A 22,748-nucleotide genomic window follows, 5' to 3' on the forward strand; every position below is an offset into this window, starting at 1 on the left:
TATCTTTTAAAATTAACTTTTAATTTACAAAAGGAAGGGATAAATAAAATTTTAAATAAACACGAATTAATGCACTCAGTGTTGAGCAGCACTGTTTGGGGCAGAAGCTCCTTATCCATATTGCCAGGCTTTTTGCCTCACTTGGCCAGCTCAGCTCAGCTTGGGAGGCTGTGTCCTGGGTTCCAACAGCTGTTGCTGCTGAGCAGAAAGAAATATGAGCCTGGGGCTGCTTGCCTCCTCCCCAGGGGTAGGACACATGATGGTTTGGCTCTTCACCTGGAGCCCGCTGAAGCAGCTGAGGATTTTAACAAGGCTTCTGGTCAAAACAGAGCTCCAGAGAACCAGGCTGGCATCCGTCGCCTCCTCTTGCAGCAGGGTGCCCCTGGGCCTAGGTCAGAACCAGGTAGTAGCCATCTGGATTCTGCACTGAAAGCAGTAAAAAGGGCACCATTGAAGTGAGGCAGGCTCCCAACCACTGCTAGTCTACCGCTCCCAAACCTCCAAGCCACCTGCAGTGCATCTGCCACACCCACGTGTTCTTCCACCCTCACCTGGAATCCACCTCTTTAGGAAGCCTCCCTGTGGCCTGTAGCACAGCAGGCATCTGAATAACCAGAACCACAAGTCAGGTGCTCTGCGCCAGAGAATGTCCAGCAAGCACCTACCCTTCTGCCTTGTATGGTTTGGAGCGGGTGGGCAGGGGGCCTTACCTTCCTCTCTAATAACCTGCCTGACGTAGAAACAGGCATTTTTTTTCTCTCATGAGAATGCATCTACTCGGTCACATTTTTCCTGAACAATAAATAGCTATCTTTTAGCTGTCTAAATCTCTGTCCCTTTAACACAAAGCTGACCTTCAGCAAATGTTTACCATTTGATTGGGACACTGCTCGCTGCTTCCCCCCCCACACACACATACACGCGTGCACCTTCAAGGAACCTTTTAATTTCATTAAGGAGACAATATAAATACAACCTTACCCTTTCTAGGGCCTGCCAGATACACTCCTCTCCCTCTAAAACCCCTACCTTTCTTCACTACAGCCACGAAGTATGATTCATCCTTAAGATTCTGAACCACCTGCAAGGGAGAAGGGGTCACTAAGACAATTCTGTTCTTAGAGCCAAACAGAATAAGCTGGGGCAGGGAGAGGGAAACTGGGCATGAGGTAGAAGAGTGATCGAGGCCTTTGTGGGGTCTTGTAGGGAACCGCTGCCCATTTACCTGGTCATTGAGGAGAATGAGGATGCCCCCAGGGCCCTGGTGGAAGAGGTGGTGGATCTGATTGGCTGGGAGAGCCAAGAGCTCTGCCAGTTTCCCCATCAGCTCCACAGCACTAAGTTCATTCAGAGAGATCTCTTGATAAAAGCCTGGGGATGTGGGCAGCACAGAGGCAGGGTCAGTGGGGGAGAGGGCCCAGAGGGAGCCCCAGATACCAGGAGGAAGGAGGGGGCAAGGTGACAGCCTCATGGCGGGGGTGGGAGGGAGTAAAGAAGGAAAACGCTTGTACATCCACTTAGTCCCCATCCCTATTCCTCACCTTTGGGAAGACCTCAGATTGAGGGGAGCCCCAGTTCAAAGAGGAGATGGGACATCTACATATGAATGACTGAAACCCAGATACAATAACAAAATTGTAATGTTCTAATCCCACAGACTCATGGAATGACAAAATCAGATGGGTCTAGGGAATAGAACATGGTGGAATCAACCCAGGGAAACACCCTGGAAGGAGAGAACTAATCTGATCATGGAAGACAGGAATGCCAAGGAAGACATCCTAGGTGCCAGGAACCATGGAGCATCACCCTCTCCCCAGGCCAGAAGAGGTTTGATGCAGCCACACCTGAATTTCTTGTCTGCTGGAGAGAGAGGCTCGAGCCTTACCTGAGTCGGGGTTCTCAGCAACCTCATTCTCTTGCCTAGAAGCCTCTTGAGCCACATATAAAGTCAGCCGATGACGGATGGGCCTGGGCCAGGAAAACCGTCTACGTATCAGCCCTTCATACCTGAACTAACAACTCCCACTTCTAACCGCCATCCCTGGGAGAGACCCTGCCTCCTCCCGAGTGTCTAGGGGGAGAGGTCACCAAGCATTCCTTCAGCATTTAATGAAAGCTGAACCCTGGGGGGAGAGAAGATGAGAAAAATCCATCTCTGTCCCCAGAAATTGATGCAAATGGGATACCTACACGAAGAGGGCACAGGAGCCTAACATTTTAGCCCAGCCCTGCCATCCTTGCTCTATGACCCCAGGCAGGTCACTCTCCTTGGGCCTTAGTTTCTTCCTCTGTAAAAAGAGGGAATGGAACTAAGTGGTCTTTAAGATGCCTTCCAGCTTGAACGTTGTATGAAACAGTACCACTAGCTGAGTTGGTAGGTGCCACTGAAATGGGGAGGGGACCCTAATTGGCAGTGCCCAGCACCTGGCTCTAAGAGTATTGAAAAGGCGGATCCCGTCGGCAGCCCCGCAGATCTGGATAAGGTCCTGGCGGGTAAGCTTCAGCAGATCCGTGCCTGCAGGGTCAGACAGGGCCAGATTGGGGGAAGAGACCTGGGATCAAGCAAGGGTGGCAAGGGACACTGTCCAACATTAGTCTATGAATGGCCTTAGTATGTCCAGACATGGGAGTCACACTTGGATTCAAATCCCAGCTCTGCCACTTGCTAGCTTTGTGTCCCTGGACAAGTTATTTAACTTTTCTGAGCCCTGTCCACAAGGGGTAGTGTATAAATTGCATGGGATAATACATGAGAAGAGAGTCAAGCAAGCCAGGACAGAGACAGGCTTCCTGCCTGACTGTCTGGCCCTCAGTCCCCTATTGGTTTGGTCCCTGCCAGACCCGAGCCTCACCAGTGAAATTGGCCAGCATCCGGCAGTAGGCTGAGAACCGGTGCCGATGCAACCACTGCTGCGTCTCTAGGATGGAGGCTCCAGGGTTCAGATCCTGAGGCATAAAAAGGACGGTCCAGATAACACCATAGACCCACGGACTGAAAACAAGGGGGAGGAGAAACAGCCCCTGCCGTTGGGGACCAGGTCTGAGAGGAGAGGTTCATCCTGCCACGGGAAGTGTCTGTCCATTCCTATCAGGGAACAGTTTTGCGATTTGTGGCCATACCACGTCTGTCCACCAGGGAGCAGGACCACCCTTTTCTGGAGAGCGAGATGAAGCCGCTGAGAAGGCTTTCGGATAGTGGGGTCGAGAGGGTTGGAAAGGGAAGACTCACTTCAGCTGGGCTGCCCGCCAAGCTGTCCAAGGCGAATGGTGGTGAGGAGCAGAGCCTGTGGGGGAGCAGAGAGTCATGGGCTCGGCGGAGGAGGGCAGCCAGTCTCCCGCCCGCCACCGTTCCCCAGGCCTGCCCTGGGATGCAGAGCCTGTTGGTGCATCTCACGTCTTCCCCAGAAGGCACAGGGCTGAGCCTCTTCCCCGCCTCAGCCACACCCGCAACCCTGCCCTTTCCCCGATGCCTGGGCCGAGGAGCTCTTCCCCTCACTCTCACCCCAAGGGCTGATAGGAGGTGCTCATCCCGCCTCACCTCTCAGGCGACAGGAGCTTGCAGGAGTAGGGGGAGGTCAGAGCGCGAGGGCTGAGAGGTGAGTGGGGCCCTGCACTGGGCTCTGGCCACGGTGGACACTGTGGGCAAACATACAGCAAGGTCGGCCTGGACGGCCTGAGGGCCATGGTGTCTGTGGGCTCACCTCCCTCCATCTGTCTATTAAGAGCAGACAAGAGACCTGCCTTGGGCCAGACTAGGTCCCTGCCCTAAAAGGAGACCCTGACGAGTAGACCAAGTTTCCACACAAAGGAAGAGAGTAAGCTAGCCTATAGATCTGTCTGGGGGAGTTGGGGAAGGCTTCCCGGAGGAGCTAGCCAGAAGCAGCAGCAGGATGGGGGTGCTCCAGGCAGAGGGAGCAGAAGTGAGGTGGTGGCGACGGCAGGGCACAGGGGAGGCAGCCTGGAAGGCGTCAGCTCCCGGAAGTCTTGAACAACACAGTGCAGTTTGTCCTTGCAGAAAACGGGTGGAATCACGGTGGGGCTTGATGATCCTGGAGCAGGCGCAGCCCTTGAGGCCTCAGTTTCCCCACACGCACGGTGAGGCTCTTTTCTCCGAACTTCCCCTCCTGCCCCCAGCGCCGCAACACACACACCTCCACGAAGACGGTGCTCTCACGGGCGACCTGATACTTGTCTCTCTCATGCAGAGGCTGTTTCTCAATCTTCTCCCGGTCAGTTTTCAGTTTCCGGTCAGCTCCTTTGGGCTACAGGAGGGTGACAAGGAAACCCAGAGGCCCCTTCTTTATCGGCCCACTTCTCATTACAAAAGGGGATCTAAGAAGGGAGCAAGTCCCAGCCCTCCGTGTGCAGAGAAGGAAACAGTCCCGGAGACTGGGACCGCAGGCTGAGCGTCCACAGCAAAGCAGGGCCAGAATCCACACAGCCAGAGAGGCAAGGTGACAGCCCTAAGAGGGAGGGGAAGGGGCCCCGGTGCTGCCGGTACCTTGAACACCTTGATGAGGCAGCCAGCCGAATGCAGGTGCTCGGGCGCAAGCTCTTTGTCACTGGGCTTGAAGGTGTCGATGCGGAGGCGGAAGGAGACTCCTTTCTCGCCGCCCTTTTTCCGCGGAGTGAACTCAGTACTGATACAGTGAACCTGAGGAGAAGAAGCCACGGGAAAGCGGGGTAACTCCAGGTCTCACCCACCTTCACGAGATTCCACCTCAAACCTCTTATCTGCCTGTCACCTGTCAGCCACTTACCACACCAACTTTCCATCCCCAACCAGTGTCTGTTTTTAAGCCTCACTTTTTAGGTTCTTTCCCTCGTTAGAAGTCCTTCAGTGGCTTCCCATGGTTAGGGGATGAGAAGCAAAGCTCCTGACCCTGGCGTTGGAACACCTTCCAGAGTCAAGCTGAGCCTTTCTGCAAGGCTGCTCTCTCCCAGCCATCAGTGAGCCCAAGGACCTAGCCAGCCACATCCTGACATCCTGACCCGCAACGCGCCTGCAGAGCTCTCCCGAGAATCCTTTCCCTGGAAAGCTCGTCCTGCTCACCTCTGCGCCTTCCAGGGTAGGGCTGTCAGTGGAAATGCGGCATGCTCGGTTAAATTTGAACTTCAGATAAACAACAAATAATTTTTTAGTGCAAGTATGTCCCAAGTATTGCATGGGACATACTTATAGTAAACTTATTTATTTATTTATTTATATAAAATTTAAATTTAACTGACTGTCCTGTATTTTATTTGCTAACTGTGGCAGTCCACTCCAGGAAACCTTGCTGGCCCACACCTCACACCGCGGGCAGCCTCTGTGTTCTGCCTGGTCCCGGGATTCCAAGGGCAAGGAGGGTCTCCCCGTCTGTTTACACCTGCTGCCCCCACTACAGCCTCCCACAATCCTGTGAAGACAGTTTGAGAGTCTGACTTGACAGGTGGGGAAACTAAGGCTCAGAGAGATTACGTGGCCTTGACAAGGTTCATGCTAGGAAGGGGTGGAACTGAAATTGTGCCACATCTGCCTGACACCTAGTCCAGGTGCTTAGACCATGGCGGGCACGCAAAAAAGGAACTTTCATGTGACTTTTGACAGTATTGTTTGATTATAAAGAGAAATCTATTCAACATAGGAAAAGTGGAGAACACCAAAAAAGTATAAAGAAGGATATAGACCTCTCCCATCCTTCCCCTTCTCCACGATAGCCCTGTCAACAGTGCAGTACTGTCTCTGCCCATCTTTTCCCTGGGCAAGAAAACAGAGAAAAAAAAGACGTGTATACACACACTTTTTATACATATAAAATAGAAATCAAACTTTAAATACAAGTTTGTATTCTGCTTTTTCTTTATTTATAGGAAAGCAGTTTCTCTTGTCAGGAAATATTTCTCAGAGACATCATTTTAATGGGTACACAATTTCCACTGTAAGCCTCTACTAAAACTTATTTTAAAGTCAATCCTCTTCCCATGGGCATTTTGATTGTTTAAAATCTTTCAATATGAAAAAGAATGCTGCCATGAATAGCAGGTAAATAGATCTTTGTGTACTTATTGAATGCTGCTATAGGATAAATTTCTTGAAGTGGAACTGCTGGGTAAAAGAGTATGAACATTAAATTTAATAAATTTTGCCCAGGTGCCACTCTGCCTACAGAATGGGTGCACCAATTTGCATTCTCAAGATATGAGGACGTCTGTTTTTCCAAATCTTACCAATAATAGTTTTTTAAAGTCTTTGGTAGTTATATATATGTAATTTTAATTAGCATTTTCTTTCTTTTTTTTTTTTTTTTTGAGGAAGATCAGCCCTGAGCTAACATCTGCTGCCAATCCTCCCCTTTTTGCTAAGGAAGACTGGCCTTGAGCTAACATCTGTGCCCATCTTCCTCTACTTTATATGTGGGACGCTTGCCACAGTATGGCTTGATGAGCAGTGCCATGTCCACACCCAGGATCCAAACCGGCGAACCCCGGGCCGCCTAAGTGAAATGTGCACACTTAACTGCTGCACAACCAGGCCAGCCCCTTAATTAGCATTTTATAAGGCAGAACTGCCTACATTTATTGATAATTTGTATCCTTCTTTATAAATCGCCTCATATATCCTTTTCCCACTTTTCTATTGAGGTTTCATGTATTTTTTCTTATTGATATAAAAACTTTCTATATATTTAGGATATAACACATTATATGTCATGTGGCAATTATTTTTCCCATTTGATATCTCCTTTTAATTTTGCCTACGTATCTCAGACCACTAATTTTTGTTTTGTTTTGTTTTTTGCTGAGGAAGATTAGCCCTGAGCTAACATCTGTTACCAATCTTCCTCTTTTTTTACCTTGAGGAAGATTAGCCCTGAGCCAATCTCCCTCCACTTTATATGTGAGTTGCCACCACAGCATGGCTGACAAGTGGTGTAGGATCGCACCCGGGATCCGAACCCACAAATCCAGGTTTGCCAAAGCAGAGCACACCAAACTTAATTATTATGCCACACGCCTGGCCCAGACCATTACTTTTCATGAAACTAAGTTCTGTCCTGTGTTTGGCAGTTTCTTCCATTGCTTGATGTTTCACAAGTCCTTCTCTGTGGTGAGATTCGATCAATGTTTATCCATATTTTTCCTCAAGGTGCTTTGTGGTAGTGATTCATTCTTGTTGTCCCCTCACCCCTACCCACACTCACCTTCCTTTCCCACCTAGGCTGCTGCCACTCCCATCTGACCTCCAGCCTCCTCCCCGTCCCAGCTTCAGACTTACCTGTAGGAAGATGGAGGTCCTCTTGGTCGGGTCCCAATGAAACTCCACCGTGTTGAGTTGTGAGGGCAGGACTTGGGGTTCTATCACCCCCACGGACAGGGGCACATCTGCAGGCACAGGGTGGCAGGCAGGGAACAAAGCTCAGCTCTCCCCACCCACAAGGGCTTCCCAGCCAGAATGCGGCCCTAAAGGGACCCTGCTCCCTCCCCACTCACCAATGTCCAGGATGCGGTCCCCAGGCCGGCTCCACCTCCACCCATCCAGCTGTTGCTGCTCCGTGTACTGTAGGCGCCGGTCATGGAACACCACACGCGCCACGCTCTGCAGGGACAGGAGGGCACAGCTCACAGGTCAGAGGGTGCCCGGGCATTTGGGAACCAACTCCCACACCTGGGGTAAGCCAGCCATCCCACCCTCTCCCCCAGCTTGCTTCCCACCCCCAGGGGCATAAGGACTTAAAACCACTAGATCCTGTCCAGATGCCCACCTGCCACTCACCGGCTGTGAAACTGGGGAAGTAACCTAGAGACCCTGAGCCTCAGTTTCCCCATCTGTAAAATGGGGGAGTCAATCCCTTCCCACTCTTAGTCACCCTACCCATGTCTTTTCTTTGCAGCACTTATCAATTTGTAATTTCATGTAATCTGTGTAATTGCATGTTGTCCCACTCAGTAGAATGCAAGCCCGCTGAGGGAGGGAACTACCTGTTTCTTTCTGCTGAATCTCCAGCCCATAGAACAGTTCTGGCAAAGAATGGGAGCTAAATAAATCATTTTTTTGAGAGAAGGAATCATGCGTGTGAATAACGCTATGTAAACGTATTTCTAAGTCCCAGTTCTGCTACTTACTGGCTCTGTGTCCTTGAGAAAATGCTTAACCTCTCTGCACCTGTTTCCTCAACAATTCCTGCCCATCACTGAGCTGTTGTGAAGGTCAAATTAAAAGTGGACTTGAGAGAATTCCACTTGACAAGTGGACATCACGATGGTGACATTGGCTTCCTGCCCAGAGGGACAGTCATGCCCAGCCTTTGCCAGTTCTGGGGCCAGGGGGGCGGATGCACCTACCTTCAGCAGCCGGGGGCACTGGGTGGCATCACCCAGCTTGGGGTTCCAGAGCATCTGCACCTCATAGGACTGGCCTGGGAGAGATTAAAAGGCTGTGTGAGCCCCACTCTGAGGGGCAGAGGCAGTGCTTGCCACTCCCAGACCACCCTGGGCCCGGCCTTCCAAGCCCCTTTCCTTCCCCAAGCCCAGCGAACCCTGGTTCAGGTAGGTGAGGGTCTCCTCTCCTTGCTTCACTGCCGGCGAGGTGGCTGCACAGAGCACATACTGGAACGCGGGGCAGGGAGGCTCCGGGCCGGGGACGTTGGGCAGCTCTTCCTGCTTCAGGTAGGGCAAGGGCAGGGACTCCCTGCCAGGGAGAGAAGGGCACCGCCTGCTTTCTGCCCCCGTCCACCCCACCCCCAGGGGGCTTGGACTCTCTCTGCCAGCTCCTCCCTCCAGGGAGCCTGCATTTCCTGTAGCAGGCACCCCAGCAGCAGCCAGGGCCTAAGGGGCCCCCAGTCAGCTCCTCTGGCCTCTGGGAGAACTCCCTTAAGAGGCAAATCCTAGATATTGCTAAACATCTGCAAACATCTGCCATCAATTACTTGTTTGCAACGTCAGGACTTGCATGATGCCCAGTAAGTGCCCCAAAAGAGTGTCCTGAGTGGGTGGGCGGTCAGGGTGTTTGAGACCTCCCAGGACCCACTAAACTCCAGGTACATTCAACCACTTCCCCACCCAAAAAGGAACCTGAGAGCAGGAAGCCCATCTCCCTTGGCTTGAAACAGACAGCCCTATCATGTTGACCTCAGTTCAGACCAGGGTCTTTGGTGGGGCTGGGGAAAGAGATCTGGCCCTTACCTGAGCAGGCTGCTTGGAGGTCCGGGGTACAGTTCCCCAGGACTGGGCCACAGGTGCTCCGGTTGGTTGTGCCAAAACAACATCTTAGAAAGGGAGCAGGGCCAGCTGTGTGACAGAGAGCTCTGCACTGGGTTGGGCTGGACCCACTGGGCCGCCCGCCCGCAGCCTCAGCCTTTATACACAGAAGCACACGCACGACAGGGTGGAGCAAGGCCTGGGGCCTCCTATTGGCTGAGCACCCAGGGCTCTAGGAAAGTCGGGAACCATTAGGCAGCCCAAGCTGGCAGGACTCAAGAAATGATGTCCCCAGGGCTCCCCACCAATCATTAACTTGAGGGGGAGATGGTGGTGCTGCAAAACAAAGTCACAAGGGTGAATATACACTCCCCCACCTTCCCCAAGAGGCCCAGGGACAATGAGAGGGCACCGTCAGGCTTCAAGATGGGCTCCAGACCCATAAGCCATGCAGAGCCCTGGAGACCCACAGCCCTGGACCCCTCACACGACCCTGTAAGAGGAGCCTGTCTACTCCAGGGGACAGGACAAGCAGACACACAGCATCACATGGGCCTACAAAGGGCCTTTGCTCCCCACTGGCCTCCCTGCTCTCTCCTATTACACACACACACGCACACACACACAGGTGCAGTGACGGCAGGACACCTGTCCTTTCACTGGGGGCTGCCAGGCTAGGAGACTAGAGTTTACAGAACATAGTCCAGCTTGCTGTGGAAACAACTCAGGGGGCAGCACTGGGAGGGAGACCCCACCTGTGGGGAGGAGGGGAGCATGCCTGGGAGCGCCCCCTCCTAGGGCAGTAGAAGGAGAGGAGCTCCAGTAGGGCTGGTTTCTTTGTCTCTCCTCTCCCTGGGACATGAGGCGGCCTGTGTTTATGGACAAATACAGTCTGTCTGGGGGACAGCTTCCTTCCCCATGCTCAGAACACTGTTGTCGCTGTACACAGGCAGCCCCGGGCCCCTGCGCCCACCGCCCACTACTGTGTTTAGTATAAACAGACCAGGAGCTTGCAGAGAGCAGAGGCAGGGCTATAGAAACATGGCTTGACTTCATGTGACCCTCGCTATCCCGGCTGTGTGATTCTGGGGGGCCTGCCTGGGAGAAAGGGAAAGCCAAAGAGTGCCCCTCACACACCGGGCAGGGTACCTCCATCTCCAGGTATCTGGGCCTTGTCCTGTACGCGCTTTCTCTTTCCATGAAGCCAGACAAAGTGCAAGGGGGGAGGACAGGGAGGAGCCCGGAGGGAATGGGAAACACTCCAGCCAGGGACACCGAAGGAGTCTGAGTCCCCAAGAGCACTGTGATAAGTTACCCCAAGACTGAAGGGACCCATCTGTTGCCCGAAGTTGGATTCAAGGCCAGGAGGCCCCCAAGGAACCCTGCAAGGTGGTACAGAGCGGGGAGAGTAGAAGGGGTGCAGGTGGGGCTTGGGCCTGGCCGGGGGTGGGGGGTGGCAGGTGTGGGAGTGTCAGTGGGGCAGAGGACATGAGGTAGAAAAAGAGACGAGGACGCCACAAGGAGCTGGTCCTAGAGTGCGACTCCAGCTCCCGGACCCCCACCCGCTCGCCCTCCACCCCCTAAGCTGTCTGTAACCTCCCCTTCCCGCCCTCAGTCCACCTCTCTGCTTCTCTCGCTGCTCCTCCCTCCTTCCACCCGTCTCAGAGTCTCTGTGCTTCTGTCCCTGTCCAGACATTGCTGGGCCTGTTCCTGGTTGTCCTTGGCCCCCAGTGTAAGGAAAAAAGCCAGGGCTTGAAGTGGATGGAGCCGGCACTCACAGCCCCCTACTCCACTCTTTCGCTCTGCCCCCTGGGCCAGGCACAGCACAGGGTCTGACCAGAGGCCTTAGGAATCTTCTGGTCCAGCCTTTCACTCTCAGAGGAGTCTCAGGCCCTGGGGGGTATGATGCCCCCATGAGGCAGGGTGACTGCCCAGACTCCATCTCTTCACCTTTCTGAACCCACTTTCCTCATCTGTAAAATGGGAGCAAGGCCTCCCTCCCACTTAGTGTGGCAGTGAGGATTAAAGGAAATTCTGTGCAGTTGCTTCTTATTCCAGGGTTTCATTCTCAGGAGCTCCCCTTCAGGGGAGCAGGGACACCACTAAGGACTCCAGTGTCCCCACCAGAGCCCCGTCCTAGCTGTACAGACCTGACTGTCCCGGAAGCTTCCCCACACACAGATAATTTCAGCGATAATTTCTTGAATTACCAGTTTTTTAAATGGATTTTTCCCATCCCAAATGCTTTGTCATTTTCTAGGCCATGGCTTAACCCAATCCTAATAATATCCTTTGGGATTCCCTAAGCCAAGGAAGTAACTTTTTATCTGTAAAAATTGCTGAGAAATAACGATTCAGTGTCCTTCTCCTCTAACCAAAATGTTTTGTTTTATTTCATTTTCTATCCCGAGGCAACATTCCAATCTGGAGGGTTGGAGAGTGAGGTTTACCCCTCCCTCACAGAAAGAGGGGCTGAGAGGAGAAGAGTTTCTCATTCATTCATTCAACAAACCATTATTGAGCACCTACTGTGCGCCAGGCTCACGCTCTCTCTCTTCCTCACACTAGTGTGTGGGACCTGGGGCAGGGGACCTGGGTGGATGGAATCCTGCCCCACCCAGGGCTCGGGCACCTGCTGTTACCCTCACATGGGTGGTCAAAAGAGCTGGGCCCCGAGTTCCAGGCAAAATAATTTTAAACAGGAACATATGAGAACACACACATGAGGCTGACAATACTATGTGTCAATCTGTGTGTGGTCAGTGTGTCTGTGTACACAAATGCCACCACCCCAGGAGGGTGGTCTTTCCTCCCAGCAAAATGTCTGTAGGGCAGAGACAGCTCCACAGGTCACCGCATGAAACAGCGCCCCCTGGAGTTAGCATGTGGCCCTGGCTCCAAGCCCCAATCCTTCATCCCTGAGAGTCCCTCACAACCGCCAGGAAGTCTCACCTCGGAAAGGGGCTCTCTGTTCACACATCAGAGGACACTGCCCGCTTCTTAACCCTTCCTGCAGCCCAGTCGGTTGGCGCTGATGTTCTCTATGTCCTGGCTCTGCCCTTCACCAAATTCTGCCCTAGCAGTCAACTGGTTGTGCAGTCCATTCTTTGTGTACTTTGTTTAATGTCTGCTTTCCCTTCAGAGTGGAAACCCCCTGAGGGGCTAAGAGAGGTGTGCTGGTGTTGGGGTTAAGAGTATGTTTCTTGAGACGGACTCTGAGTTGAAGCATAGCTGTTTCACTTCAGGCAAGTAACTTAACCTTTCTGAGCCTCATGCTGCTACTGTAAAAAGAGGATGATGAGAGCCTCCACTCCATAGGGCTAGAGTGAAAACTGAATAAGATAACAACTGAGCCCTCAGGGAACGCAGGTGTCTTTTTCTCCATGTGTCCCCAAGTGCCTAGTACATCATAGGTTTACTTATTTAACAATTAAAAGTAGAGGTTTATTGGGGCCAGTCCACTGGCATAGTGGTTAAGTTCACACACTCTGCTTTGGTCGTCTGGGGTTCGTGGGTTCAGATCCCGGGGGCAGACCTACACACCGCTCATCAAGCCATGCTGTGGTGGCGTCCTACATACAGTACAGAGGAGGACTGGCAAGATCTTAGCTCAAGGACAATCCTCCTCAAGCAAAAAGCAGAAGACTGGCGATGGGTGTTAGTTTAGGGCCAATCTTCCTCACACACAAAAAGTATAGGTTTATTTACATAACACTTACAAATGTAGAGGGTCTGATTATTTCATAAACAGTATGCTCAGTATGACTTCAGAGTGCTTTTCAAACAGTCTGCCTTGTGAGGTACATGCCATTTGTTTCTACTATTCTCTTATTGCCTCCCATTCTACAGATGGGGAAACTGAGGCTCAGAGAGGTTAAGTAGCTAGATCAAGGTCACAGAGCTAGGAGGAGAAAGAGCCAAGGTCTGAACTCAAGCCATCTGGGTCACAGTCCTTGCTCTTAATCACTGTACTATGCCCTACTCTGCCAGATAAACATGTGTGGAATTTTAAAACGAATCTCTAGGCAACATTCCAACCTGGACAGCTGGAGAATGAGGTCTACCCCTCCCCCCAAAAAAGAGGGGCTGATGGGGGACACGTTCCTCATTCATGCATTCATTCATTCAACAACTCCCAAAGAAGTATCAGACCCAGGAACCTGGATTCCTATGATCACACAGTGACCTCAGGCCTTTCTGAGATCCAGCCTCTCCAGCTGCAAAATGGGGACAAAATATTTTCTGTTCCATTCCTGGGCTGTGAGCCCTGAAGATGAGTAATACGAATGATAGAGGCTGGGCTGCTGTGGTTTTGATAGATGAGGGGGTGCCAGTGATGGGGCAGGACGGGCTGGAAACAGGATTTGTGGCCTCATGAAGTGTGGCTATGATAGGGGTCCTGCTTGACTGGGGAATTCCCTTGTGGAGGCTGCAGGAGGGAGGGCAAAGTATTGCAGGCAAGGGACGCAGCTTGCCCTGAGGATTTAGGGTTGTACAACCACCCCAGGAGGTAGGATAGTCCCCAGTTACAGACTAGGAAACAGATAGGTAACTTGCTCGAGGTTACTAGATCGTAAGGAGTAGGCTGGCACCTGAGTACCTCACTGCCCTGCACGCCTGCTGTCCACCCAGTCAGCCTGGCCAAGACACAGGACTCCTTCCTGTCCATCCCCGCAGCAAAGCCTTTGGCCAGAAGGAACCTAAGAGCCCACTACCCTGGCCCTCTGTTTCCAGTTTGCTGCCCTTGGGAGCCAGAGGAGTCTCTCTAAGACACAGGAAGGACCATTCCCCTGTGGAGACCCCCCATGGCCTCCTTTCGTTCTCAGCACCATTCTCAAGCTGGGCTGTGGAAACCCCTGGGTAACCGTGGCCTGTCTTCTAGGCATCAGTGGCACACAGAGGTTAGTGGTTAAAATCATTTTTTGGTAGGAAAACCAACATGGATATTCATGGAGTCGAATGCAAGGCTTGCACCGACATTTTATGTAGAGCCATGTCTTCAAATTCCTTTCAGAGTCTGGGTGCACCACTTTGCCTCTCCCCCTACCCCCATCCCTCCACGGCGCCACCGGCTTGCTCAGCAGGGCTCCTGTAAGTGAGACGGAGCAGCTCCTTTGTGCAGGAAAACCCAGCTCCAGCATTCAAGGCCGTTTGTCCACTTTCTGCTGCCTGTCCCTCTCACCACTCCTCCTCCTCCTTGCTTACCTGCAGCTTCCAGAACAGGCTGTTCTGTTTCACACCTCTGTGCCTTTGCCCGGGCTGTTCCCTCTGCCTAGAATACTCTGGTCCCTCTGCCTTCCAGCCCACTCCATAGCTTCTGTCAAACTCAGCCTGAGACGCACCTTTGTGCCCACGGCGCCCTATCCCGAAGTCTGCTTAGAGAGACCCTCTGTGTTACTGCGCTCTCTGGGTCAGAATTTGCTGGAAGGCCTTGAGCACAGGGATCAGGCGCCCCCAGTGCCCAGAGCCACTCCAGGCACTTTGTAGGACCTCCTGGTTTAGATGTCTCAAATGTAGACCCTCACAGGCCCTGCCTGGCAGCCCTCCCTGAAGGACGTCCACTGCTGATTTCTGTGCAGTCTGCAGGGGGCGGTGTGGGCCCAGGCTGGCCCCAGGCTCTCCCGTGCTGTTTTCAGCCGGGTCTACCCTCTTCCAGCCAGAAAATCTCTCCTTAGGAGGAGTTAACAAGCTGGACCTCGAAGGAGGAGTTAAAGGCAGTGTCCATCCTCAAAACCTCCTCGGCATCGCCACCCTCATGCTTCTCCCACGTAGTAATCCAGAGTCACCCTCGCCTCTAACGCCTGGGGCCAGTTGCTTGCAAACCTCACCCTCCCTCTTTCCCATCAGCTCTTAGCAACAGCCTCCACCCCAGTCTGTGCCTAGGACCCATGTGCAGGAAAAGATCCTCCTTTAAGAATCTGGGACCCTCAGGGCTCATCTCTCTCAAACAGCTCCCCAGTCACTGGGCTCCACCCTCTTGCTCACCCCAAAGTGATGACATTGCTGTTACCTTGGTAACAGATGCTTTGTGGGTGAGTAGGGGGAATGGACTAGAGAAAGAAAGTGGCTTCAGGACACTCTTAGAGGCATGGGAAGTGGGGGGTGGACAAACTGGCACAGGGCCTGGGGAAGGGCAGCCAGAGGCTGTGACCACCCCTACCACCACCACACCACGGCTGCTGTCAGTCCTATGTCCCCAGCCTCAAGGAGAAAAGAGAGACTAGAAGGGAATGTCTTCCTGGAAAGAGAGGTTTTCCTCGTGGAGGAGAGGGAAACATCCCAACTCATTATCCCCCTCGCAGGAGAGCAAGTCTCCCGGAGAGCTCCAGCTTGGCGGAGGAGTGGGGGAAGGGATTGCATAGACTAGAGCCCAGGTTGTTCCCCTTCAGGGAGCCTGGGGCACAGAGAGAGGGAACAGCTCACCCACAGCATGTTAGGGACAGTGCCACCGGCAGTGGGAGGGCAGCTCTATGCCAGTGTCCCGAGCTCCAGAGGTTGGTGGCAGCAGGGGGTGGAGGGGCCCTCCTCCAGCCCCTGGGGACCTGGCTGTCCCAAATGCCACAGCCGGGAAGTGTGTCAGGCACTTGCGTAAGAGCCTTCTGTATTTCCATAAAATCATAATTACCGATGCCTGCCATTGGCCTTAGCTCATTAGAGAGGTATCTGCCTCTGGGGCCCCGGGGGCGCCTGGCAGGGGAGAGAGGGGAGACTGGACAAGGCCAGGCCTCTCCTGTGTTCTCCACGTCCCCAGCCTCACTGAACTTGGGCCCTCTTCCTCTCCCAGCTGGGAGATGAGAACCCAGACTTGGCCTCAACTGTGACGGACGCCCCTACCCTAGGAGCCCCGATTCTAAAGCTGGAGAGAAAGGCCAGCCATTCATGTTTTCAGCTTGGGCTGTCCTTGGCAACCCATGGGGGCAGAGGCCACAGCAGGGAGGGGCTTGAACTGAAAGTGTTTATGGGAGAAAATAGGTCAGTCCTTAGGGAAGGAGATGCAATCCTTCACCTCAGAGAATCTCAACCTCTCAGAGTGGAGGGGCCCTGGGGGTCATTCAGGCTGGTGGTTCTTAATCTTTTGGGGATCTTAGATTCTCTAAGGAGCAGATGAAATCTCTGGACTCTCCCCAAGAAAATGCTTATCCTCCAAATTTTTACACAGCTTCATGGGGTTCATGAGCTCCCTGAAGCTCATCTGCAAGCCCAAGGTCAAGAATTGCTAATAGGGCCGGCCCCATGGCCGAGTGGTTAAGGTCACGTGCTCTGCTTCAGTGGCCCAGGGTTTTGCCGGTTTGGATCCATGGCACTGCTCATCAGGTCATGCTGAGGCAGCATGCCACATGCCACAACTAGAAGGACCCACAACTAAGAATATACAACTATGTACTGGGGGGCTTTGGGGAGAAAAAGGGGGAAAAAAAAAAAAAATCTTTGAATGGAATACTACTCAGCCATAAAAAAGGATAAAATCATCCCATTCACAAAAACATGGATGGACCTTGAGGGTATTATGTTAAGTGAAATAAACCAGATAGAGAAAGACAATCTCTGTATGACTCCACTCATATGTGGAGGTTAAACATGTAGACAAAGAAAACAGATTAGTGGCTACCAGGGGAAAGGGGGGGTGGAGGGTGGGCACAAAGGGTGAAGTGGTGCACCTACAACACGACTGACAAACAATAATGTACAACTGAAATTCCACAAGGTTGTAAACTATCATAATCTCAATAAAAAGTTAAAATAAATAAATTAAACTTAAAAAGAATCTCTAATAATAATAATAACTATCTGCACTTACTCTGTCCAGCTCTTTACATATATTAACTCATTTAATCCTCAAAAGAACACTAAGAGATATACAATTATTGTCCCCATTTCCACCTGATCTAGTCCAATTCTGTCAATCTAAAAAGAAGAAAACTGAAGTCCCTCCAGGCCAAGGTCACAGAACAGAAAGAAAAGTCAGACCAGAATGAGGACCAGGCTCTCTGAATGTGCTGGACATTGTGATGCATGCAGATTTGAAGTCATCTGGTCCATCCCTCTGTCCCCCCGCTCCACAGAGCCCAGCGCCGGCTCTGGTTCACTCAGCTCTCCCAGTAAGAGGCACCCCAGTGCTTCCATTAGGGCTTCCCGTCTACAGAGCCCTTCTGAGAGTGTGATCGCCACCATCCCTCTGCAGCACCTCGCCCCTTGTGCTGCCCATCCCTCATTTCTGCCCTCGGAACTTGAGATGGGACAATGTTCCTCCTTCCCCAGGAGGAGCTAGCCTGGCTGCTCCCGCCTGTCCCCAGCCACTGCAGTGGGAGTTGTCGGCACCGAGACAATGACTCAGACTCAGTTCATGAAAGACCGCTCTGAAACACGAAAGCTGCAGGCCAGAAAGGACATCCGGAGGTCATGGGATCCAGCCCCCGCCTCCTCCACATCTGCCCCACCTCATGCTTCCGATGCCAAGACCAGATGGGCCCCAAGGCCCACCAACTTCCCTGCCTTTCCTTGGTCACCGGTACCGCCGATTCCCGTGGGAATACTTCCCCGTGTCTAGTGAGACTTTCCTTCTGTGTCATTCCCCATGGAATAACAGGCGCCAAATGACCCAGGAAAGTGAGGGAAGGAAGCTGTTTCTTCTCTCTGCCTCAGGGAGAGCCCTGGGAAATGACAAGTCTTCCAGAAGAATGGAGAGAAAGAAGGAAATAACTTTCCCTGCCCGTCTTTCCCGGGCTAGGGGGCATACTGGGCTAGCTCATTTGTTCCCCTAACAGTGAGGTAGGCACAATCTCCATTTTGCTGATGAAGACATCAAGGCTCTAAAAAGCTTAATTTCCTACCCAAGGTCACACAGTTAATTAGTGACCTTACAGGTATTGGACTCTAAGGAAACCAGAGGCCCTGCTCTTTGGGGAGAAACAGGAGGACCTCCCCCCAGGAGGTCACCAAACACAGAAGTCCCCGATCAGTCCAGCTCAAGACAGGTGGAGGGCCAGATGACCCTACCTCAAGGTGCTCCAAGCATCCCTAAGACTGAGCTGCCCAGGGAGGGGACATTGGGCTGAGCAGGACTGGGCAAGAGGGAGGAGGGCAGCCCTCCGAGGGGATTGGAGGTAGTGAACAGGCCTTTGGAGAAAGTGGTTTGAGGGCTGAGGCTAGGTGCTATTACAGCTCCTTTCAGGACAGCTGGCACTCAGAGCATCTGTGGCTGCAGTGAGTGGATCTGGAGGGGGAGAGGACCAAGCCCCCACAACCACAAACCCTCTCGTCTGCCCTTGTCCTACTTCTGCCACTGGCAAATAAATCTCTATTCCTGGACACAGTAACCTGAGCAGTGCTCCAACGGTGAGCTCGTCCTCCGGAGGACAGAGATCGCATGAATGGCTATGTGCATGGGGTGGGGGGCAGGGGGAACACAGGGTTCAGTCCCTGTCTTCCAGGGCTGGCATAAAGTCAAGACCCTCTGGAGTGCCACCCCCCAACCTCATCACCCACAGCAGATGGAGGAAGAGGGAGACTTAGACTCAGAAGTCTCTCTGCCCACATCCAGGCAAGGATTCTCTCAACTCCCAACCTAGCTCCCTCTGGACAAGCCAGGAGATGAAGCTAGACCTTTTGGTCAGGGCAAGAAGGGACAGGAGGTGAGGGAGGAGGACCTGGGGAAGTGGCAGGTAAGCAACATGCATTAGAAGAAGCAGACAGGCCAAGTGGACAGAGGACACCTTGGAGGGTAAGAACCCGCCTCCCGCCATCTCTCCCTACCGGCCCATCTACCTCCATTTGCGGTAGGATCTTTAGGAGGGAGGCGTGTCTTGGCGAGGTCTGGGGACCTTAGGTGTGAGGATTGAGGCTTCTTCTCTCCTGAAGTCCAGACACCAAGACTGGAAAGGTATAGGGTTGTCCCACTTTCCATCCACAAAGGAGGGCTTGTCAAGCCTGGCCTTTGACACATGGTAAGTCGTCCTTTCTCTGCTTGAGGAAACCCCTACCTCATACTCCAGGGGTGTGTATATTTGGAAAGAGCCTGTCCAGGGCGGAGAGACATCCAATGAATGGGGCGCAAGGGTCCCCATTCTTCTGCCACTGCACTTTCAGAAAGTCCTAATTTTGATTTCACTCTCAGCTGTCCTTCTGCAGATCCAACTTATTTCTATTCTCCCCAACCCCATTCAGACTCTACTATGATCTCCGGAGGCTTCCTTCAACCTCGTCACGCCCCCTCATTCGGGGGTTTTCAGTGTAAAACTGGCCGCTTCCACTTCTTTACCCTTCAAGCCCCTCCCGGTCTTGTCGAGCCCCCCCCCCCCCAGGCTCCGCCCAGCTCGCCCTCCTGGCCACCGCGGCAGCCAATAGCTGAGAACCTGATTTGCATAGCGGCGCGGGGGTGCCGCGGAGGGAAGGGGGAGGGAGCAGACGACCTCCTAAATCAAAGTTAGGAGGCGAGGACTGGGCGGAGGGGCCGCGGGTGCCGGGCTGGGGCCGGCGGGGTGGTGGGGGGGAAGGGGCGGGGGGAGGGGGATGGGGGGCGGGCTCAGAGGACGGCGGAGCCGGCCGGACACGGACAGCTCCGTCTCTCCCTCCCTCGGCTCATCCCCGCGTCCCCACTTCCCTCCTCCCCTCGCTGGGAGCAGCATCCTCTGCAGACCCTCGGTCCTCACTCCTGGGCTTGTCCGGCTTCCGCGGCTCCGTGTAATTACCTTCCCTCACCGGCCAACCCGGGAACTTTCTCCGCCCGCGCCCGGGAGTAGGGGGTGGCCTTGCCTGGGTGGGTTTCAGCTGGGGTTCATTGGGGGACAGTCTCTGGAGAAGGGCTTCAGGGTCCCAGAGAGACGCCCGCCGCCCGCAACCTGCCCCCGGCGGGCCTGCCGTCGGGTCTCGGCACCCTCTCTTCCCCTCTCCCCGAACCATGACCGAAATGAGTGAGAAGGAGAACGAACCGGATGACGCGGCCACCCACACACCCCCGGGGACCGGCTCTGCCCTCCAGGAAACCAAGGTAATTCGGGAGTCACAAGGCCTGGACCTCTTGCCCGGGGCGCCCCCGGCCCAGGTGCCCTCCCGATGCGGTCGTCACTGTGGGCCCGGGTGCCCTGGGGTCAGGATGGCGGAGCCCCTGTGATCCTTAAGGCTCCGCGCGGCGACCCGCAGGGAGTGGCTTCGCGAGGAGGGGCCACAAGGAGCCCCCATCACACGAGCACGACACGCCCTTGCGCGCGTGATGAGCGGACGCGCTACCGTGACCCTCAGGGAGGTGGTAACTGGTCTTTGTTGGAGGGAATCGGCGCGGCGGAGGCGGAGGGAGTGTGTAGCTGTGTGTAGCGGGTTTGGGACGGTGTACGCGCCCGTGTGTGCGTGCGAGGCGCACCCCTCCCGTGTCTGCCAGGTCTCTGTCGTAGCTCCGTCTGTCCCTGTCTCTTTGCCTGTGTCTCTCTGAAAATGTCTCTACAACCTGTTTGTCTCTGTCTTGGTGTGTCCCTGTGTGCGTCTCTCCCGGATTCTCTTGGCGTCTCTCTGTGTTTATCGGAATCTCTCTGGATGGCTCTCTCGGACCCGCCGCAGTCCTGCGTTTTCCTGCTCCTAACCGGGTTAGGCTTGGGGACGTGAGGCCGCGGCACAGGGGTGCGCAGCTCCGAGTCGCGCTGGGGGCTGCCGCAGCGCGGGCCATCGCGGGCGGGGACCCGGGGACTGCTGTTGCGGCTCCAAAGCAGAAAGACAGGCAGCCCCACCCCCCACCCCGGGATCGGGACAGGGGGTTGGGGGGGCGGCGGGTAGAAGCAAAAAGAGAAGTCATCGTAATTAATGAATGTCATAATTAACCCTAATTATGTATGATTGTTACTCCTGCGGGAGTCACAATGAATAAATTATTCCCCAGCGAAGTCAGGCGGAGCCCAGACTCCTGGCCCTGGAGGGGGTGGGGGGAGAACGCCGCTGGCATTCAGCTCCCGCCCCCCACCTCTAATCTGGCAGCTCCCTCCCGAAGTTCTAGGTTTTCGCGGCTGACCCGCAAGAAGTTCTGCGGGAGCAACCTGAGCCGGCTGGAGATGAGGAGAGAAGGGCCGTGTCAAGGGTGCTCCCTGCCCCCTCCCAGACTTCAGGCCTAGACCTTCTCCCCTCTCCCTTCCACCCTGGTATTTGCTCCTACTCTGCTCCTGTCCTCCGGACGAAGAGGGGACAGCAAAACCCAGAAATGGGTGGGGTTTTCTGCTCCTCCTGGTATCACTTGCTCATCTATAGCTCTTTTCAATGTCGATCTTCCTCCTCATTCTGTCTTGACCACCCCCCAGGATATGAGGTTAATTCAAGGTCAAGGTCATCAAGGATGTGACCAGGGGGAGATGAGTAGGGCCAGGGTGGGGTCTGGCGGAGGTACCCCACGGAGCTCCCCATCCCCAAACCAGAGGGACCCAGTAGGTCTCCACGTCCAAGTCTTCAGAGCCACACTTGGCCTTCTCCTGCCCCCTCCAGAGAATGGAGACCCTGGGCTCTCAGACAACAGAGTTAACTCCCCCTCAGAGAGCCAAGTCTTCACTGGGAGCGGAGTGAGTTGTTGGGGTGGGAGGGTATTGCTTGGCATAGTTGTGACAGCTTCTTTCAAGCAGAGGGTCCCAGGAGCTGAGCCTCACTCTGAGTTCCAATGCCCCTGACCTTCTCAGGTGCTGTCTAGTCGCCCTGGACAGACATACACAATCCCCCTGCTTGCTTCCCAGAGGCTGGGGGGCCTCCCAGGCCCTGCCCGGCTCCTCACCCTGAGGCCTGGCCACTCCTTCCCCCACTTAAGAGCTCTCTGAAAGCAGGCAGGAGCACTGGGCAGTGCTGCCTCAGCAATCAGCAGGCTGCAAGCTCAGCTGTGTGACGACGGGAAGGTCAGAGCCCGGCAGGTCTTGTATCTCCCTCCGCCCAGCCCAAGGACCCTCCAATGCCATCACCTCTGGGTCTGAGCCCTGGAGATCCAAGGAACAGCGGAGGAGGTGGAGTGCACACCTGACCTGGCACCTCTGTCCAGGCCCATTGGAGCCCTGCCCCTTTGCCCTCCTCCCTTACACCTCACCCTTATGAAGAACTCAGTAATAATACAGGCTGGCCTGCGCGTCTGGGAGGGTAGTCATCAGGATGGCAGATGTGGGCAGAGAGAATTCAGGGCCTTTGCCAGCCTCCTTCCATCCCCCCATATCAACCTGTTCCAAAGAATCTTCTGTCTGCAGACTGTAGGGGTCGGGGAGAGGGAAGAGAGTATGTTGGTTGCTGCCCACCCAGCTCAGTTTGGGGCAGGTACAACGGGGGGGCTGCTGCCCATCAGGCAGTGAAGCCAACATTCCATTTATTCTTATTCTTCAGTGTTTGCAGGCCCCTAGGCATTTCTTGTCAGTCCAAGTCCAGCCTCCTGCCCACCTACGGTTAGGTCTCACCCTGCACTCAAGCTACTCAGTGACCCTCCTAGCGTTGGCATCACCCTCTTTGGGTACCCATCCCATCCTACTACATAGGGCCTGCCACCACCCCCTTTGGTGCCATCCATAGGTCCATAGGAATACCCCGCCATGCCAGCTCCGCCATCTGAGTCAGCTTGTGCC

General features: G+C 54.0%; 2 protein-coding genes across 13 annotated transcripts in view; one reads left to right on the top strand and one right to left on the bottom strand.

Annotated features, from left to right (window-relative positions):
- Positions 1 to 19,711, bottom strand: LOC103552945 (transcription factor CP2-like protein 1). Of its 10 annotated transcripts, none has more exons than XR_011523009.1 (17): positions 18,949 to 19,711; positions 9,169 to 9,519; positions 8,523 to 8,674; positions 8,329 to 8,402; positions 7,477 to 7,582; positions 7,262 to 7,368; positions 4,505 to 4,657; positions 4,155 to 4,265; positions 3,542 to 3,639; positions 3,233 to 3,287; positions 2,856 to 2,949; positions 2,428 to 2,518; positions 1,889 to 1,971; positions 1,226 to 1,371; positions 1,030 to 1,081; positions 277 to 426; positions 1 to 195 (listed from the first exon to the last, which is right to left on the bottom strand). XR_011523009.1 is itself a non-coding variant. In XM_070560506.1 (17 exons), the coding sequence occupies exons 2-16, from the start codon at positions 9,249 to 9,251 to the stop codon at positions 567 to 569; spliced, it is 1,443 nt and encodes a 480-aa protein (XP_070416607.1). In that variant the 5' UTR covers positions 9,252 to 9,519; positions 18,949 to 19,711; the 3' UTR covers positions 1 to 426; positions 552 to 566. The 10 variants fall into 10 exon arrangements, 5 of the variants coding, with proteins under 5 accessions (XP_070416607.1, XP_070416606.1, XP_070416608.1 ...); XM_070560506.1 differs by adding an exon at positions 552 to 604 and having other exon boundaries at positions 1 to 426; XR_011523010.1 differs by lacking the exon at positions 1,226 to 1,371.
- Positions 19,702 to 22,748, top strand: part of STAC2 (SH3 and cysteine rich domain 2) — a 12,800-nt gene continuing 9,753 nt past the window's right edge. The window contains exon 1 of one of the 3 annotated variants that reach the window (XM_008523267.2): positions 19,702 to 20,170. In XM_008523267.2, coding sequence (XP_008521489.2) covers positions 20,081 to 20,170 — 90 coding nt within the window. In that variant the 5' untranslated portion in view covers positions 19,702 to 20,080. Of the gene's footprint in view, positions 20,426 to 22,748 lie in introns of all 3 variants that reach the window. The other 2 variants (XR_011523013.1, XM_008523268.2) reach the window with 2 other exon arrangements.

Source organism: Equus przewalskii, chromosome 10 (assembly GCF_037783145.1).
Source record: "Equus przewalskii isolate Varuska chromosome 10, EquPr2, whole genome shotgun sequence".
Taxonomy (NCBI): Eukaryota; Metazoa; Chordata; class Mammalia; order Perissodactyla; family Equidae; genus Equus; species Equus przewalskii.

Coding starts and splice junctions, on each gene's coding strand:
- LOC103552945 (XM_070560503.1), bottom strand. CDS start 9,251: ATGTTGTTTTGGCACAACCAACCGGAGCACCTGTGGCCCAGTCCTGGG. Junction 8,675..9,168: donor CCTCCAAGCAGCCTGCTCAG/GTAAGGGCCAGA, acceptor TCTCCCTGGCAG/GGAGTCCCTGCCCTTGCCCT. Junction 2,950..3,232: donor TGGCGGGCAGCCCAGCTGAA/GTGAGTCTTCCC, acceptor TTTATGCCTCAG/GATCTGAACCCTGGAGCCTC.